General features: G+C 37.2%; 1 protein-coding gene across 5 annotated transcripts in view; it reads left to right on the top strand.

The window, feature by feature from the left end:
- The window catches only part of PFKFB1 (6-phosphofructo-2-kinase/fructose-2,6-biphosphatase 1), a 91173-nt gene that overhangs the window by 366 nt on the left and 72136 nt on the right, over positions 1 to 18671 (top strand). The window contains exon 1 of one of the 5 annotated variants that reach the window (XM_066250259.1): positions 3977 to 4322. The exons of 2 other annotated variants lie outside the window; for them this stretch is intronic. In XM_066250259.1, the coding sequence (XP_066106356.1) occupies positions 4226 to 4322 (97 nt within the window). In that variant the 5' untranslated portion in view covers positions 3977 to 4225. Of the gene's footprint in view, positions 1 to 3976; positions 4323 to 18671 lie in introns of those variants that run through there. 2 more of the 5 variants (XM_066250256.1, XM_066250261.1) reach the window with 2 other exon arrangements.

The following is an 18671-nucleotide window of genomic DNA, read 5'->3' as shown; positions in this document are numbered from 1 at the left end:
TGATGTGTGCATTAAAGGGTGTGGGAGAGTTGGGGAAAAGATGTTATCTATATCTATCTACTATCATCTATATCTTTCTGCTCTATCTTTGTGGGACACTGGCCCAAAGGGTAGTTCCCGAGTGCCTTCAGAAGTCTCCTCACTTGGTCTACTTCAGTTTTGAATGAACTGGATGGTGAAGATTATATACTTCCCCTGATGTATGAGATAGAGCTGGTTTGCTTTGGCGCTTTGAACAAGCTTTTTAGCTTCTCTGAGCTTCAGTAGCCTCCTCACTAAAATAGAATTGAAATCTTTAGACTACTTCCCTTAGAGGATTGTCTCAAGGTGAAGAGGAGTGGAAGGACAGGAACCAAAACTCTTTGGAGACATTTCAGGACTTCTATGCTCTGACTGACATTAATTATCCTGCTTTTTCTGTAGCCTCAATAGGCAATACCACCCACAACAATCTAGCTGCTCTTCTCCCTGAGAGACTATGGTCTGTAAAAAGAGCCACTCCTAGAACTAAGATGCAGTAAACCTTGGACCCAAGGCATGGGGCTGAAAATAGTGGGAGATGGTAGGCCAAGGCAGGATGTAAAAAAAGAGTAGATGCTAAGCTGCTGCCACAGAAGACCAGAAACTACATATAGGCATCTGACCTGTAAGCATGTGGCCAGTCTCCCCTCTATACTCTAACATCCCATAAATACATTCATATCCATATACTCTGAATTACCAATAGGGAAACCCCACTGGTGATTTTGATATCTATAAGTCCTATCTTAATACTGCTTTTAATAGGATTCTCTAACATACCTTGTACTTTGGAAGTACCTTGTACTTTGGGAGGGTGGTCAGGATTTGTGGGCCTCAAGAAGTCACACTATGCTTTTCCTTCCCAGAGTTAACCCCATTTTAGAATTGGTGGCTCAACTTTTGGTCTTGAGTGAGACTCTGGTACTGATTAAACCTTTGTTCTTAAATCAGTTAATTGGACCATTTCAGGAAAGACTCTCTTATTTATTCTGTCTGTCCCATTCAAGGTTAAGAAACTTTCTAGATGCCATTTTCTATCTTCAGACCAAGCTATTACCTCTACCCTGCATAGTTCCCTATATAACATTTACCTTGTTGAATGAATTATTTGTTCACATGTTCATCTTATTTAGGGCAAAGAGATGTAGACTATACAAAGAGTCATTGAGCAAATGTCTCCTCTGTACTAAGGCCTTAGCTGGACACTAGAAACACAGAACATAAAAAACTAAGATCCAGTTCCCATTCACAAGGATCTCACAGTCTAGTAGGGAAGTAGACCAGTAAAACACAAGTGGATACTTGCTCAGGTAGATGGAAGCATATAGATAATATGAGAACCAACAACAAAACCTGCCCTGAGGATACAGGCAATGCTTCCCCAAAAATTGAACAATGAACTGGGCCTTGAAAAGTGAGTTTTATTTCATTGAGAATGGAAGGTAAGAGAAGGCATTCCAGGCTAATCAAAGGCCCAGACACACACACACACAAAAAAATAACACATATGTTTTATACTTTGACCAGTGAGTCAACCATTGTAGTTTAAACATGGGGGCCTGAAGAAATACATTACTGGAGAGGTAGGTCGGAACATGATTGACAAGAGCCAGGCTAAGGTTGTTCCATAAAGCTTGTTTTGTTCTCCTGCTTCTAGGACCAGAACAGTGGTATAAATAAATAAATAAATAAATAAATAAATAAATAAATATTCCAGCTAGGCAGTTTTAAGTTGGGTTGTCAAAATTGGACCTTAGATTTACCATGTCAGACCTTGCCAAAAGCCCGCTAGCCTCTTATATCAGATTTCCTACTGCTAAAATTATCTTTCAGCCTCTTGGCAGGATCATGAGAACAAAATTGTAAATAGAACTGAGTTCATGTGACTGATCTGATTACCTTAGACAAGCCCCTTCACCTCCATAGACCTCAGTTTTTCTGTGAAGCTAGTGAGAATGTTTGCAAGGAGCAACTAGGATAAAAAATATGTTACTGCTTTGTGGAGCATGGAAAAACACATATGTAAAGAGTTACTAAGGCTATTAGCACTAGCAGAGTGATATTTATTGAGACTTATTAGAATTAAGAGAGTTATATACCTTTCAAAGCCTAGTTCTGAGATTCTAAAGGTTCTGAACGAATATGGAAGACCACATTCTTAAATCATGCTAGATTGATCAATTAACCAAAGAAAAGCCCCTGGACTGAGAGAAATCAGGTGCCCAATGTTCCATTTCTGACTTGGTGACTTACTTGCTACAAGACCTTAGAAAGATACTTCCCCTCTCTAGGCCTCTAATTTCTTACCTGAGAGGGTTAAACAAAACAATTTCTAAGGGGTTTCACAAAACTAAAAAAGTAAAAGTGAATTCATCTTTCTAGTTGATTGGTAGGAGCTCTTTATTTATTATAAATGTTTACACTTTGTCATAATGTAAATTTCCTTTACCAAGTGTTTCCTGTATGCTCAACATTAGATTTGTCAAAGAGCTGATTGATTATTTACTTCACAAAGGGAATCACAGTGTTAGCTGATATATATTGAGCTTTCCCAGGTTGCTTTATATGTATTAACATGTTGAATCTTCAACAACCATAGGCGGTAGGTACTCTTATCAGATGAAAAACTGAGACACTGAGAAGCTGTCTTCTACCCTCGGTCCCATAATAAGGGGCAGAATTGGGATTCCACTCAGGTAGTATGGCTCCAAGAGCCTGTTGGTCTTTACTACTGTGATCCACTGCCTCAGTAGACTCATTTACATGGGCAGGCTCTAAAATGTATTGAAAGTTAAGTATGATTTATACACAACAACTCAAGGAAATCTAACCCTTGTGTAGACTAGGACACAGAATGTATTTTAAAGAACTTCTTAAAAGGCAAAGTGGAACTAAGAACATTGGAGGGCAGGGATTGGAGGTTTCTATCCCCAAGATATTGCCCCTGCATCGCCCAGCTCAATAGAAGAAAGTTGAACTTCCTTGTAGCCAATCACTGGAGGCTCATAGGGGGTGGGAAGGTTGCAAAAGAATGAAGTAAGAGCATACTTGGACATCTTCCAGGTAAGCTGTGCCTTTAGATGAGTTCTACACTTAAAAATACAACGAAGGGAGAAGGAGGGTAAAGTAGAGACATCTGGGTGGGATGTCCTACTTTAAGGTCACTGCTCCCTGCTCCCCACAGTTAGCCTGCTGCAGCCTTCATCCTAAACCTCCATTCCTAAAGTTTTAGCACAAAAACCTTTAGCCAAGTTCTGAATCAGATAACAATGCCTTTCTCCTTAGGGAACCTGATGGCCGCTGTCAACCATGTGTGCAGTGCTTGCCATCTCACCCCCAGCAATGCCTGCATTTGTTCCTCTTCCCAGAGGTGTCAGGTTTATGCTGATTTATTTATCCTTGGCTGCAGAGAGCGTAAAGTTGATTAGATAGTGCCCATCTCTCCAAGAGAGCCCCAGGCAGAACACTTTAGTAGGGGCCCTGCAATAGAAAAGGCAGCAAAGTTCAGGGGAACACAAGTATTGCAATGTCACTTTGTAAGGGAGAATAGGACACTAAGGCAGTGAATGTTCCACTTCCAGTTTGAGCCTTTGATTATTAGATCAAAATATTCAATTCTTCAGTAGGAACTCTGTGTATTCGTATTTGGGAACTTTACATTTCTGATGTGGATCTCTTATTCTGGTTGAAACTTGACATTCTACTTGGGCCTGTATTTTATTTCAAAGCTGTGAAAGCTGCTGAGACCTGCCTCCACCACCTTTGCTTCCCTATCCTACATGAGATGTAAGCACATGATCTTTGGTCTTTTATTTGCATACTCTACTAGTCCTGTATTCATTGGAGGGAATGACTGGTCAGACCTGGTCGGTCTTGCTGGCTGCCCTCCTTTGCTGGAAAGAACTTATCTCCTATGTACACAGCTCTTGAAGTTCAGAGGCCTCTGCTGACCTCTGCCTAACCTCTCCCTCTCTGCATCCAAGCCCCCACTGGTACATACAGGAGCAAAGACAGGCAAGGACCAGAAAAAAAGGAGAGGAGGCTGGACAAAGGCTGCCAGAGGACTCAAAAGTCCAGCTCATGTCCCTGTCCCAACTCTGTCCACCTGCTGCTGTAGCCACAGCAACACAAGAGACAGTTAGCAAGACAGGAAGTGAGGCCCGGTACCTTGTGGACAGTGGTGTCATTAGCTGTGACACTCAAAATGTCTCAAGAGATGGAAGAGCTCACCCAAACCAGATTGCAGAAGATCTGGATTCCACACAGCAGCGGCAGCAGTGGGCTACAACGGAGGAGGAGCTGTAAGTCGGGTTTGCTTCCTTGGGCTTTAAGGTGGTGGTGGTAAAAAGGGCATAGGAGAAGAGCAAAGGGCATGTTACCCCTATTCACCCCCCTACCCCAACTTGAAAGTTAGAATAGATGAGAAGCTGGATGAAGTAGCTATAAGATAGCAAGAGGCTAATGTCAGAAAAGAGAGAGAAAGACAAAAAGAAAGAGTAAAGACAGTAAGAATGAGGATTGGGTCAAGACCATTTAATCAGAGGGATTTTGACTAGGACTTTTTCTTTTTCATTTCAAGTTTATTTGCAATGCTTCTTGTTTGAAATTTGACATTTCTAGTTTGGAACTGTTTTGTGCTTAGCCTAGACTGTTTTATTTTGGTGACCTCAGTGAAATGTCTAAAAATTGGCCCTGATGGTGCTGGGGTGTAATAAGGTGATGATTCCTAAAATGGTTTCTCAGGGAACAGGTGCTGGGTAAACAACAGTACCATATCATTGGTCAGTTTTGCACCTCCTCCTTCTCAAGCTTATTCTAGTAAATCTATACCTGACTGGGTTGGGAAAGGCTTGGTATCCTGTCTCCTTCATTGCTTTCTTGGCACATATGGACACTTTTGCTGCTCTCTCCAAAGAGAAGAAGAAAACAGTCTTTCAGGAACAGCCTGCTGGTGTAATGTTCACTTTGAAAATTTAAGGAAAAAAAGATGCAAATGAAACCTGTAAAAATATTTATTTAAAAACTGAAGTATACTTATTTCCCATAGATAATAGGGGACAGTTTTGGACCAAGATGCTTCCAGAACAAAAATTATGGCTTGAGGGGCCAGAAGGTGGACAGAGATAAGATAGCTGTGGACTGTGGGACTGAGACAACTCAAGGATGAGCTGACCAAGCTTCCACTATGCTAATGCACAGGAGGTCCAAAAACAGGGCTACTCTGGGGAGAGATAGTTGCTTAGAAGATCCAGGAAGATGTAGAATGTTAAATGTAGTATTCAGGAATGTAAGGTGGAGGAGGAGGGAAAAAAGAAAGAAGAGGGGAAACCCCAGCCTCATGTTCCCCTTTCTCCTCTTTTGCACCAGCAGTTTCCTTAACTCATTTGGAGATTTAAGAACCTAGATGAGACAAAATTACATCCCCATTCTCATTCACAAATGTGTGCTCATTTTAGTTCTGAGCTTCTCAGCTGTAAAATAGAATTAATACTTACCTCCTCATATTGTTGGGATGATTTAGTGAGTCAGTGATTCAGAACTTTAAGAATTAGACTACCTAGGTTTGAATTCCAGCTTCTGCCTCTGTGACCTTGTATAAGTCTCTTAGTTTCTTTATGATTCCATTTCCTCATCTATAAAAATAAGTTAGTAATAGTGTTGTTGTGAAGAGTAGAGAGCTACAGTATATAAAATACTTAGAAGAGTGTCTAGCTTCTAGTAAGCACTCAATAAATGTTATTCTTTAAACAAGAAATTGGGTGTGTGCTCTTTCCCCCGTCACATCCCCAGCATCAAGCCCAGAGCATGGCACATAGAGATGCTCAGTAAATGATCACTCTGTGTTATTCCCACTCTACTACTCACCATAGCCAAACATGGAGCTCTGTATGCACAAGACTAAGTGATTAATTGGATTATGTCAGAGCTCAGATGCCGTAAATTTAGTATTTTCCATGTCTTCACCTTATTTTGCTGGGGAGGCTAGGTTATTTACCCCATAAATATACTGCTCACAAAAATTAGGGGATATTTTAATGCTTCATATTCATTTTGAATTCACTATATATGAATCATCTTTTGCTTCGCACATCCTCTCTAGAAGACCTGCCTGGCCCCAAATGGGGTGGTGGAGCACAGAAGACACACAATCACTTAATGATATTGTTCTGAGGATTAAATGCATTAACATATATAAAGTGCTTGAGCTACTGTGTAGATTCATCTGTGACTTGTTTTTCTCATTCACCATTGTTTTCTTAGACAACTATATTATTGTTGCATGCAATTGTACTTTGTTTAATCTCATTGCTATGTAATATTACATTTTGTGAATATACCATTGTTTATTTATTCATCTTTATGTTCATGAGCATTTAGGAAGTTTCTAGTGTTTGGTTATAAAATGCAATAAAATAAAATGAAATTGTTGTCCCCATAAATTTTGGAATTAGCTTTTTGTTACACCAAGTTACACACATGCACACACACAAACTTTTGGGATTTGGATTGGAATTACATCCAATCTGTAGATCAATACTGAGTCTTCTGTAAAGATGGTATGTCTCTCCATCTATTTAGACTTTTTAATGTCATTTGAGTAATGTATTGTTATTTAGAAGGGCTTGCACATCATCATAAGTTTTGTTGCTATTTTAAATATCTTTTTAGAAAATTATATTTTATAACAATCTATTGCTAATGTATACAAATATAATTGTAGGGTTTTTTTATATTGAATTTCTAACTAGCAAACCTGACCAAATCATTAATTTTTATAATTTGTGTGTAAATGACAGTTTTCTTTTTCCCCTTCAATACTTATTTTTAGTCACCTTTTTCTTATGTTACTACACTACCAGGAGCTCCTATGTCCAATACAAACACATCATTTTCAGTACAATGTTGAATAGAAATGTTGATGCTGAACATTATGCTGATCCTAAATTTAAATGCTTTTAAAGTTTCACTATTGAGTAAGTTAAGTTTGCTGTAGTTTTTTTTTTTTTTTTGTAGATACCATTTAACAATCTAAGGAAGTTCAGTTTATTCTTAATTTGCCAGTAAGATTATTTTCAAGTGAGTAGATGCTGAATTTTATTAAAGGTACTTTCTGTATCCACTGAGATGACATGTTGATTTTATATTTTAATCTGTTTAGATAAATTACATGAACATTTGTGTGTGTGTCAAACTAATCTTACAGTCCCATGACAAATAAAAACTGTTTAGATTTAGTTCATTAATATTTTGATTAGAAATTTGGAATTTTCTTCATAAATGAGATTGGCCTATAATTATTTCATTCTCTATTTCTCTATTTGATTTCGTATCATAAAATGAAGTGGGAACTATTTTTTTTTTCATTCTATTTTATGACAGAGGTGGTCCAAGGAACTATCTGTTCTTTAAATATTTGGTACATCTTTCAGGTAAAAACATTGAGGACTGGCGTCTTCTTTATAAGAAATATTTTAACTGATACAATCTTTTAAATAATTATTGAATCACTCCAGTTTACTATTTCTATTTGTCAGTTTTGTTAAGTTATGGTTTTCTAGGGTTTTTTTTCTATTTCACATAGCTTTTCAAATTTATTTGCATAAAGTTCCTATCTTTATATTTTTAAAATCTCTGTTGAATTTGCAGTTATATATTCTCTTTTGTTTTTTTTTTTGTTTTTTTTTTTTTTTTTTTTTTTTTCATTTTTCTGAAGCTGGAAACAGGGAGAGACAGTCAGACAGACTCCCGCATGCGCCTGACCGGGATCCACCCGGCACGCCCACCAGGGGGCGACGCTCTGCCCACCAGGGGGCGATGCTCTGCCCATCCTGGGCGTCGCCATGTTGCGACCCTCCTGGGTGTCGCCATATTGCGACCAGAGCCACTCTAGCGCCTGGGGCAGAGGCCACAGAGCCATCCCCAGCGCCCGGGCCATCTTTGCTCCAATGGAGTCTTGGCTGCGGGAGGGGACGAGAGAGACAGAGAGGAAGGCGCGGCGGAGGGGTGGAGAAGCAAATGGGCCCTTCTCCTATGTGCCCTGGCCGGGAATCGAACCCGGGTCCTCTGCACGCTAGGCCGACGCTCTACCGCTGAGCCAACCGGCCAGGGCCTATATATTCTCTTTTGTTCTAATATTGTTTATGTTTACCTTTCCTTTTTTCCTTTTTCCTCTTGATTGGTCTTTCCAGAAGTTTGTTACTTTTATAAGTTTTAAAAAGTAACCGATTTTTGGCTTTTTGATTCTTTCTGTATGTCTTTGTTTCTATTGAACTATTTTTTCTTATCATTATCCTTTCTTTTTTTCATTTTCTTTGAATTTATTCTGCTGTTCTTTTTTAATCTCTGAAGTTAGGTGTTCAGTTCATTCATTTTCAGACTTTCTTTTCTTCTTTAAATATAAGCGTCCAACGCTATAATTGACCTATTGAACAGGGCTGATATTCCCCAGATGCACAATTATATGGACATATGAATTTGTAAAATATTTCCAGAAAATTGGATAAGTAAGCACTGCTCCAGATTTCTTAGTTTCCCTGCCACTTAGCCAGGTGTCCTGACCATCTCAGTCCCTTTTCCAGGCTTACCAGGACCTACTGATTATCATCTTTCAACTAAAGGGTTAATGCCTGGCACAGCCAGAAGTTTCTTTTCATCACAGAAAAAACTTTGTATGATTTTGATTCTTTGAAATCTACTGAGATTTACTTTATGGACTGACATATGAAAGCCTTTGGTGAATGTTCCATGAGAACTTGAAAAAAATGTACATTTTACAGTTGGATTCCGTGTAGTATATACTTAAGTCACTTTTGTTTATTGGGCTCAAATGCCCTATATTTTTCTGAGATTATGGATGCTTATTGGTATGCAACTTTGGTTAATGTTTTCTTGTAACTATGTCAATTTTGAAGCTTTGTAAATTGTTACAAACAAGTTTAGAATTGCTATAGTTTCCTGGTGACTTGAACATTTCATTGATGTGTGGGAGTTTATTTCTGGAAATCTAGTATCATTGGCATTTTGTCCTGTAATCAATTTTTATCTGATATTAATATACATACCTTAGTTTTATTTAACTTACTATTTGCCTGGTGTATCTTTTCCTATACTTTTAAAAATTGTTTTTAATAGAGATATTCACATACTGTAAAGTTCACCATTGTAAAATGTACAACTTAGTGGTGGTTAGTACATTCACATGGTTATATAGCATCACCACTAAGTCCAGAACATTTCATCACTCCCAAAAGAAACCACATACCTTTTAGTGTTATTGCAGATTCCTCTCTCCCCTCAGCCCCTGGGAAACCCTGATCTACTTATTGTCTCTATAGATTTGTCTAGTCTGGATATTTCATATAAATGGAATCAAACAATATCTTGCCTTTTATCTGGCTTTCATTAAGCATAATATTTTTAAGGTTAATCTATGTTGTAACATGTATATGTACTTCATTCTTTTTTATAGCTGAACAATATTCCATTGTATGGATATACTACAATTTGCTTATCTATTCATGAATTGATGGACATTTGGATTGTTTTTTATTCTTGTTATTATGAATAATGCTGCCATAACCATTCCTGTACAATCTCTGTATGGACATATGTTTTCATTTCTCTTGGATATATACCTAGGAACAGGATTGCTGAGTCATGTGGTAACTGTCTACAGAAGTCCCCTCTTATCCACAGGGAATACAATCTAATAACCCAATGGATGCCTGAAACTACAGATTGTATAAAAATCTATATAGACTATGTTTTTTTTTCCTACCCATACATACTTATGATAAAAGTTAACTTACAAATTAACCTCAGTAAGAGATCAACAATGGCTAATAAAAGTAAAACAATTATAACCTGCATTATAATAAAAGTTATATGAATTTGATCTCTCTCAAAATATCTTATACTATACTTACTTGAAGAAAGTACTTTACAGCTTCCTTTGGCATACTCAAATTGTCAGCAACACTGTCCTTGTGCACTGGAGCCATTATTACATAAAAAAAGGTTTACTTGAACACTAGCACTTTGATATCATGACATCGATGTGATAACTGAGAGGAAGCTACTAGGTGATTAAGAGTAGGTTAGTGTACACAGTGTGGATATGTTGGACAAGGGATGATTTATTATATCTAGGGCAGAATAGAGCTGGATGGTGTGACATTTCATCATGCTACTCCAAATGGAATTTTCTATTTAATATTTTCAGACAGTAGTTGAGTGTGGGTAACTGAAACCACAGAAAGCAAAACTCAGGATAGGTCAGGACTGCTTTGAGACACTGCCGAACTATTTTTTCAAGTGGTTTCACCATTTACATTCCCAAAAGCAACATATGAGGGTTTCAATTTCTCTGTGTCTTCATTAACACTTGTTCTCCATTTTTTATTATAACCATCCTGAGTGGATATAATATTTTTTACTGTGATTCTCATTTGCATTTCATTATTGACTATGATATTGAGTGTTTTTCATGTACTTATTGGCCATGTCTATACCTTCTTTGGAAAAATGCCTGTTCAAATACATTGCCCATTTTTAAAAATTAAGTCATTTGTCTTTTTATTTGCATTGATTGGTAAAAGTCCTTTATATAGTTTGGAAACTAAAATCTTATCAGATATATAAATTGCAAATATTCACTCCCATTTCTGTGAGTTGCCTTTTAATGATCTTAATTGTATCTTTTGAAGAACAAAAGTTTTGAAGAACTTTTTTGAACATAAGTTTTTCATTTTGGTGAAGTGCAATTTACCTATTGTTTCTTTTGTTGCTTTTGTTTTAGGTGCCATATCCCAGAAAACATCTAACCCAAAGTCACAAAGATTTATTCCCAGGTTTTTTTCTAAGAGTTGTATAGTTTTAGCCCCTACATTTAGGCCTTTGATCCATTTTGACTTATTTTTTGCATGTGATGTGAGGTAAGAGTCAAATTTCATTTTCTGTAGGTGGATATCCAGTTGTCCCAGAAACTTTGGTGAAGATTCTTCTTTTCCTCACTGAATTGTTTTGGTACCCCTGATGAAAATCAATTGACAATAAATTTGAATGTTTATTTCTGGACTCTCAGCCTTATTCTATTGGCTAATATATCTATATTTATGCCAGCACCACATGGTCTTTACTACTATAGTTTTTAAATTCAATTTCTAAATTTGGAAATATTAATCCTCCAATTTTATTTTGTTTTGTTTTGTTTTTCAAGATGATCTTGGCTCTTCTAAACCCCTTAAATTTTCGTATGAATTTTAGAAACTAGTCATCAATTTCTCCAAAGAAGTCAGTTGAGATTTTGATAGGGGTTTTGTTGAATCTGTAGATCAGTCAGTGAGTATTGATATCTTAACAACTAAGTCTTAGGTCCATGAACACAGAATGGTGTTTCATTTATTTAAGTCTTCTTTAATTTCTTTCAACATTGTTTTGTCATTTTCACAGTATAAGCTTTGCATTTCTTTTACGTATTCCTACGTATTATTGATGCTATTGCAAATTGAATTGTTTTTCTTAATTTTATTTTGTTTACTCTTGCTCCTTTATAAAGATATTATTGATTTTTATATATTGATCTTGTAAACTGCAACATTATTAAACTCACTTATTAGTTCTGATAGAATTTTTATGTGAATTCCTTGGGATTTTTTATATATAAGATTGTGTCATCTGCAAATAGAGATAATTTTATTTCTTCCCTTCTGGATGTCTTTTATTTCTTAATTTTCATGACTAGACCCTTTAATGCAATGTTGAAAAGGTGAGGTGAAACAGTCATTCTTCTCTTGCTTCTGATTTTGGGGGGATTACATTCCATTTCACTCTTAAGTGCAATATTAACCATGGATTTTTCATAGATGTTCTGTATCAGGTTGAAGAACTTCTTATAGTGTATTACATACCATGATTTTCAGAGGTCTAACCAATCTTGCATTCCTGTAATAAAGATAAATTAGCAACACTGTATAATCTTTTTTATACTTTGCTGAATTCAATGAATAGTATGCCATTGAGGATTTTTTGCATCTGTATTCATAATGTAGTGCTCTATAATTTTCTTTCCTTTTAATATCTTTATCTGCCATTGGTATCACAGAAATACAGGCCTGAAGGAATGAGATGGGAAATATTCCCTCCCTCTTCTATTTTTTGAAAGAGTTCATTTTTCTTCTTTTTTGTATTTTTCTGAAGTTGGAAACGGAAAGGCAGTCAGACAGACACCCCCGCATGTGCCCGACAGGGATCAACCCGGCATGCCCACCAGGGTGCTATGCTCTGCCCATCTGAGGGGGTCACTCTGTTGCAACCAGAGCCATTCTAGCGTCTGAGGCAGAGACCATGGAGCCGTCCCCAACACCCGGACCAACTTTGCTCCAGTGGAGCCTCGGCTGCGGGAGGGGAAGAGAGAGACAGAGAGGAAGGAGAGGGGGAAGGGTGGAGAAGCAGATGGGCGCTTCTCCTGTGTGCCCTGGCCGGGAATCGAACCCGGGACTCCTGCACGCCAGGCCGACGCTCTACCACTGAGCCAACTGGCCAGGGCCGAAAGAGCTTATTTTTTTGAATGCTTATTTTCTTTATTGCTTTTTATTTTTTTAAATTTTATTTAGAAAATTAAGTTTAATGGGGTGAAATTGATCAGTAAGAGTACATATGTTTCACATAAATATTTCTATACCATTTGAACTGTTGATTATGTTGTGTGCTCATCAACTAAAGTAGAATCATTTTCTATCACCATATATTTGTCCCCTCCCCACTTCCCCACAACCCCCTCCTCCTGGTAACCACTTCACTTTTATCTATGTGAATGAGTTTCATTTTTATATCCACCTGTGTGTCAAATCATATTCCTTAGCCTTTTCTGATTTACTTATTTCACTTAGGATAGTATTCTCAAGGTCCATCTATGTTGTCATAAATGGCAATATGTCGTTATTTTTTTATGACTGAGTAGTATTCCATTGTATATGTTGTACCACATCTTCTCACAAAACTCAGGAACAAATAAGTAAATAATCCAATTAAAAAATGAGAGAGGACCTCCTGAACAGACACCTCTGAAGAAGACATACAAATGAGCAACAGATATATGAAAAGATGCTCCTCTTCACTAACTATTAGAGAAATAAAAATTAAAACTACAATGAGATACCACCTCACACCGGTTAGATTAGCTGTTATCAACAAGACAGGTAATAACAAGTGTTGGAGAGGCTGTGGAGAAAAGAAACCCTCATTCTCTGTTGGTGGGAATGTAAACGGGTATAGCCATTATGGAAGAAAGAATGATGATTCCTCAAAAAACTAAGAGTAGAACTACCGTATGACCCAGCAATCCCTCTACTGGGTATCTACCCAAAAACCTTGAAAAATCTTGTATGCAAAGAAACATGCACCCCCATGATCATAGCAACATTATTCACAGTAGCCAAGACATGGGAACAACCAAAGTGTCTTTCAATGGAAGAGCTTTTACAGCATTGTTGTTGCCTTCTCTGCGATGGTGCAATGGATAGAGTGCTGACCTGGAGTGCTGAAGTTGCTGGTTTGAAACTCTGGGCTTGCTCGGTTGAGGCACATAGGACACACAACCAGTGAACAACTAGAATGAGGCAACTACTTTTTGTCCCTCTGCTCCTCTCTCTGTAAAATCAATAAATAAAATATGTAAAAAAATAATTCATGTTAATTCTTTAAATGTTTGGTGGAATTCATCAGTGAAACCATCTAACCCAGGACTTTTTGTTGTAAGGTTTTTGTTTGTTTGTTTTGTTTTGTTTTCCTGATTACTTATTCAGTCTCTTAACTTGTTAAAAAGCATTTAACATTTTTTTTTCTTCTTGAGTCCATTTTCAAAATTTGTGTTATTCTAATAATTTGTCCATTTCATCTAAGTCACTTATTGTGTTGGCATACAGTTGCTAATAACATTTTCTTATACATATTTTTATTTCTGTAAGGTCAGTATTAATGCTTTCTTTTTCATTTCTGAATTAATTAATTTGAGTTCTCTCATCTTCTTGGTAAATTTAAAATTTTATTCAGTTTGCTAACCTTTTCAGTGAACCAATTTTTGCTTTTGTTAATTTTCTTTAATGCTTTTTTATTCTTTGTTTAATTATTACATCCTTCCTTCTGGTTCACATGTTATTGAATTTTTCAAAGTTCACTCTGGTATTAATTTCTACTTACATTTCATTGTGGTTGGAGAGCAAACTTTATATGATTTCAATTCTTTTGAACTTATTGAAGCATATTTTTATGGCTTAGAATATTATCCATCCTGAAAAGTATTCAATGTGCACTTGACATTTCAAAAAATAAAGAAAATATATTTGTACAGTCGTACAATGTGTGCTAAGCTAAGTGTTGTTATAAAGGAGTCAAAAGTTGAAATGTCAAGGGATTGAGCAAAGAAATAACGTGTGCCACAGGCAACAGTGTGGGTATTTCAGGAGGGAAAAGGAGGTGGAAAAAGGTAGAGGAGGGATAGATTGTGATGGAGGGAGACTTGACTTGGGTTGGTAAACACACATTGCAATATACAGATGATCTGTTTGTAGAATTGTGCACCTGAAACCTGTATAATTTATTAACCAATGTTGCCCCAATTAATTCAATACATTTTTAATTTAAAAAAACTAATGTGCTAATATGTGTAGACAGCAAAAATAATTTAAAATACTTAAAAAGTTAAAAAGTAAAGTAGTTACAATAAGCAAAAATTATTTCATTATGGAAGAAAGAAAAAGATTTTTTTTAATTATAATTTTATTTTTTTAATGGGGCGACATCAATAAATCAGGTTACATATATTCAAAGATCAACAAGTCCAGGTTATCTTGTCTTTCAATTATGTTGCATACCCATCACCCAAAGTCAGATTGTCCTCTGTCACCTTCTATCTACTTTTCTTTGTGCCCCTCCCCCTCCCCCTTTCCCTCTCCCTTTCCCCCCTCCCCCCGTAACCACTACACTCTTATCAATGTCTCTTAGTTTCACTAGAAAAAGATTTTTTTACAAATTTAGTGTAGCCTAAATATACAGTGTTTATGAAGTCTAAACTATTGTACAATAAAGTTCTAGGCCTTCATGTTCACTCACCACTCAGTCACTGACTCACCTTGAACAACTTCCAGTTCTGCAAGCTCCATTCATATTAAGTGCCTTATACTGGTGTACCATTTTTAATCTTCTATACTATATTTTTCCTGTTTATAGATACACAAATACTTACCATTGGGGTATAATTGCCTAGGGTATTCAGTACAGTAACATGCTGTATAGGTTCTTACCCTAAGAGTAATAGACTATACCATATAGCCTAGGTGTGTAGAAGGCTATGCCATCTATATTTTTATTTTATTTTATTTGTAAAATTAAATTTAACATGGTAACATTGATTAATAAGAGTACATAGGTTTCAGGTAAACATTTCTATAGCATGTGAAATTTTAATTACATTGTGTACACATCACACAAAGTCAAAACATTTTTAGTCACCATGTATTTATCCCTCTATACTCTCTTCCCCTCACACCATCCCTCACATCTCCTTCCCCCGGTAACTAACCACTTCACTTTTATCTATGTTCATGAGTTTCAGTTTTATATCTCACCTATGTGTGAAATGATATAGTTCCCAGATGATTCTGATTTCATTATTTTAATCAGATATAATGTTCTCAAGGTCCATGCATGTTGTCGTAAATGGCACTATGTCATCATTTCTTATGGTTGCATAGTATTCCATTGTATATATGTACCACTTCTTGATCCAATCCTCTATCAAGGGACACTTTGTTTTTATGTCTTGACCACTGTGAATAGTGCTGCAATGAACATGGGGGGCATGGGTCTTTACATATCAATGCTTTCGAATTTTTGTGGTAAATACCCAGGTGAGGGATTGCTGGATCATATGGTAGTTCTAGTCTTAATTTTTTGAGGAACCATCATATTTTCTTCCATAATGGTTGTCCTAGTTTACATTCCCACCAACAGTGAATAAAGGTTCTTTTTTTCCCACAATCTTTCCAACACTTTTATTAACTGTCTTGTTCATAATAGCTAATCTAACAGGTGTGAGGTGGTATCTCATTGTAGTTTTGATTTGCATTTTTTGAATAGCTAGTGAAGATGAGGGTTTTTTTTTTTCAACCATCTGTAGATTATATTTATGTCTTCTTGGGAGAAGTGTCTGTTCAGATTTTCTCCCCATTTTTTAAAATATTTTTGGATTTTCCTGAAGTGAAAAGTGGGGAGGCAGAGAGACAGACTCCCACATAATAAGCCTGACCAGGATGCACCCAGCAAGCCCACCAGGAGGTGATGCTGTGCCCATCTAGAGCATTGCTCCATCACAACTGGAGCCATTCTGGCACCTGAGGTGAAAGCCATGGAACCAACCTCAGTGCATGGGCCAACTTTGCTCCAATGGAGGCTTGCTTGTAGGAGGAGAAGAGAGAAAGAGAGAATGAAGAGAGGTGGAGAGGCAGATGGATGCTTTTCTTGTGTGCCCTGACCGTGAATTGAACATAGGACATCCACACGCTGGGCTGCATTCTCCCTATTTTTTAATTGGATTGTTTTCTTGTTTGTTGCTGAGCTTTGTGAGTTCTTTATATATTTTGGATATTAACCACTTACAGAAGCTGTTGTTTTTAAATATCATCTCCCACTTGGTTGGCTGCTTTCTGATTTGGTGTTGGTTTCTTTTGCTGTGCAGAAGCTTTTTGGTTTGATATAGTCTCATTCATTTATTTTTGCCTTTACTTCTCTTGCCTCTGGGATCAAATTCATAAATTGTTCTCTATGGCCAAGGTCCATGAATTTAGTATCTATGTTTTTGTCTATATAATTTAATGTTGCAGATCTTATATTTAGGTATTTGATCCATTTTAAGTTAGTTTTTGTGCAGGGAGACAAATTGTAGTCAAATTTCATTCTTTTCAATATGTCTTTTGAGTTTTCCCAGTACCATTCATTGAAGAGGCTTCTTTTTCTCTATTGTGAGTTTTTGGCCCCTTTGTTGGAGATTATTTGTTCATATATATGTGGTTCTATTTCTAGGCCCCCGATTCTGTTCCATTGCTCTTTATGTCTGTTTCTCTGCCAATACCATGCTGTTTTGATTATTGTAGCTCTAGTATATAATTTGGAGTCAGTGTGATACCTTCAGCTTCATTCTTTTTTCTCGGGTTGCTTTGGCTGTTTGGGGTTTTTTTTGGTTTGTTTTTTGTTTTTGTTTTGTTTTGTTTTTGTTCTGGATTTTTTTTAAATTTTATTTTGTTAATAGAGTGACATCAATAAATCAGGGTACATATATTCAAAGAAAACATGTCCAGGTTATCTTGTCATTCAATTATGTTGCATTCCCATCACCCAAAGTCAGATTGTCCTCTGTCACCTTCTATCTACTTTTCTTTGTGCCCCTCCCCCTCCCCCTTTCTCTCTCCCTCTCCCCCCACCCCCTGTAACCACCACACTTTGGGGTTTTTTATGATTCCACACAAACCCGGTAATTTTTTTTCTATGTCTTTAAAAAATGACAATGGGATTTTTGTTGGAGATTCCATTAAATTTGTACATTGCTTTGGGTAATATGGCCATTTTAATTATGATGATTCTTCCAATCCATGAAAATGAAATATTTTTTCATTTCATTGTGTCTTTTTCAATTTCTTTACATAACGATTTGTAGTTTTTAGTATATAGGTTTTTCACATCCTTTTAAAAGTTTATTCCGGCCCTGGCCAGTTGGCTCAGTGGTAGAGCATCGGCCTGGCGTGCAGAAGTCCCGGGTTCGATTCCCGACCAGGGCACACAGGAGAAGCGCACATCTGCTTCTCCACCCCTTCCCCTCTCCTTCCTCTCTGTCTCTTTCTTCCCCTCCTGCAGCCGAGGATCCACTGGAGCAAGGTTTGCCCGGGCACTGAGGATGGCTATGTGGCCTCTGCCTCAGGCGCTAGAATGGTTCTGATTGCAGCAGAGAAATGCCCCAAGATGGGCAGTGCATCGCCCCCTGGTGGGCGTGCCAGGTGGATCCCGGTTGGGCGCATGCGGAAGTCTGTCTGACTGCCTCCCTGTTTCCAGCTTCGGAAAAATCCCCCCCCCAAAAAAGTTTATTCCTAGGTATTTTATTGTTTTTTGTTGTTTCTGGAATTGTGAAAGGAATTTTTCTAGTTCATTTTCTGAAGTTTTATCATCGGCATATAGGAAAACAATATACTTTAGCACAGGGGTTCCCAAACTATGGCCTGCAGGCCGCATGTGGCCCCCTGAGGCCATTTATCTGGCCCGTGTGCACTTCCGGAAGGGGCACCTCTTTCATTAGTGGTCAGTGAGAGAAGCATAGTTCCCATTGAAATACTGGTCAGTTTGTTGTTTTAAATTTACTTGTTCTTTATTTTAAATATTGTATTTGTTCCCATTTTGTTTTTTTACTTTAAAATAAGATATGTGCAGTGTGCATAGGGATTTGTTCATGGGGTTTTTTTATAGTCCGGCCCTCCAACGGTCTGAAGGACAGTGAACTGGCCCCCTGTGTAAAAAGTTTGGGGACTCCTGTTTTAGCACATTGATTTTATATTCTACAACTTTATTGTATTTGTTTACTCTTTCTAATAGTTTTTCAGTGGAGG

The sequence above is a fragment of the Saccopteryx bilineata genome, chromosome X (assembly GCF_036850765.1).
Source record: "Saccopteryx bilineata isolate mSacBil1 chromosome X, mSacBil1_pri_phased_curated, whole genome shotgun sequence".
NCBI classification, from domain to species: Eukaryota; Metazoa; Chordata; class Mammalia; order Chiroptera; family Emballonuridae; genus Saccopteryx; species Saccopteryx bilineata.
The sequence above is the reverse complement of the archived record's forward strand: the minus strand, read 5'-3'. Positions and strand labels throughout refer to the sequence as shown.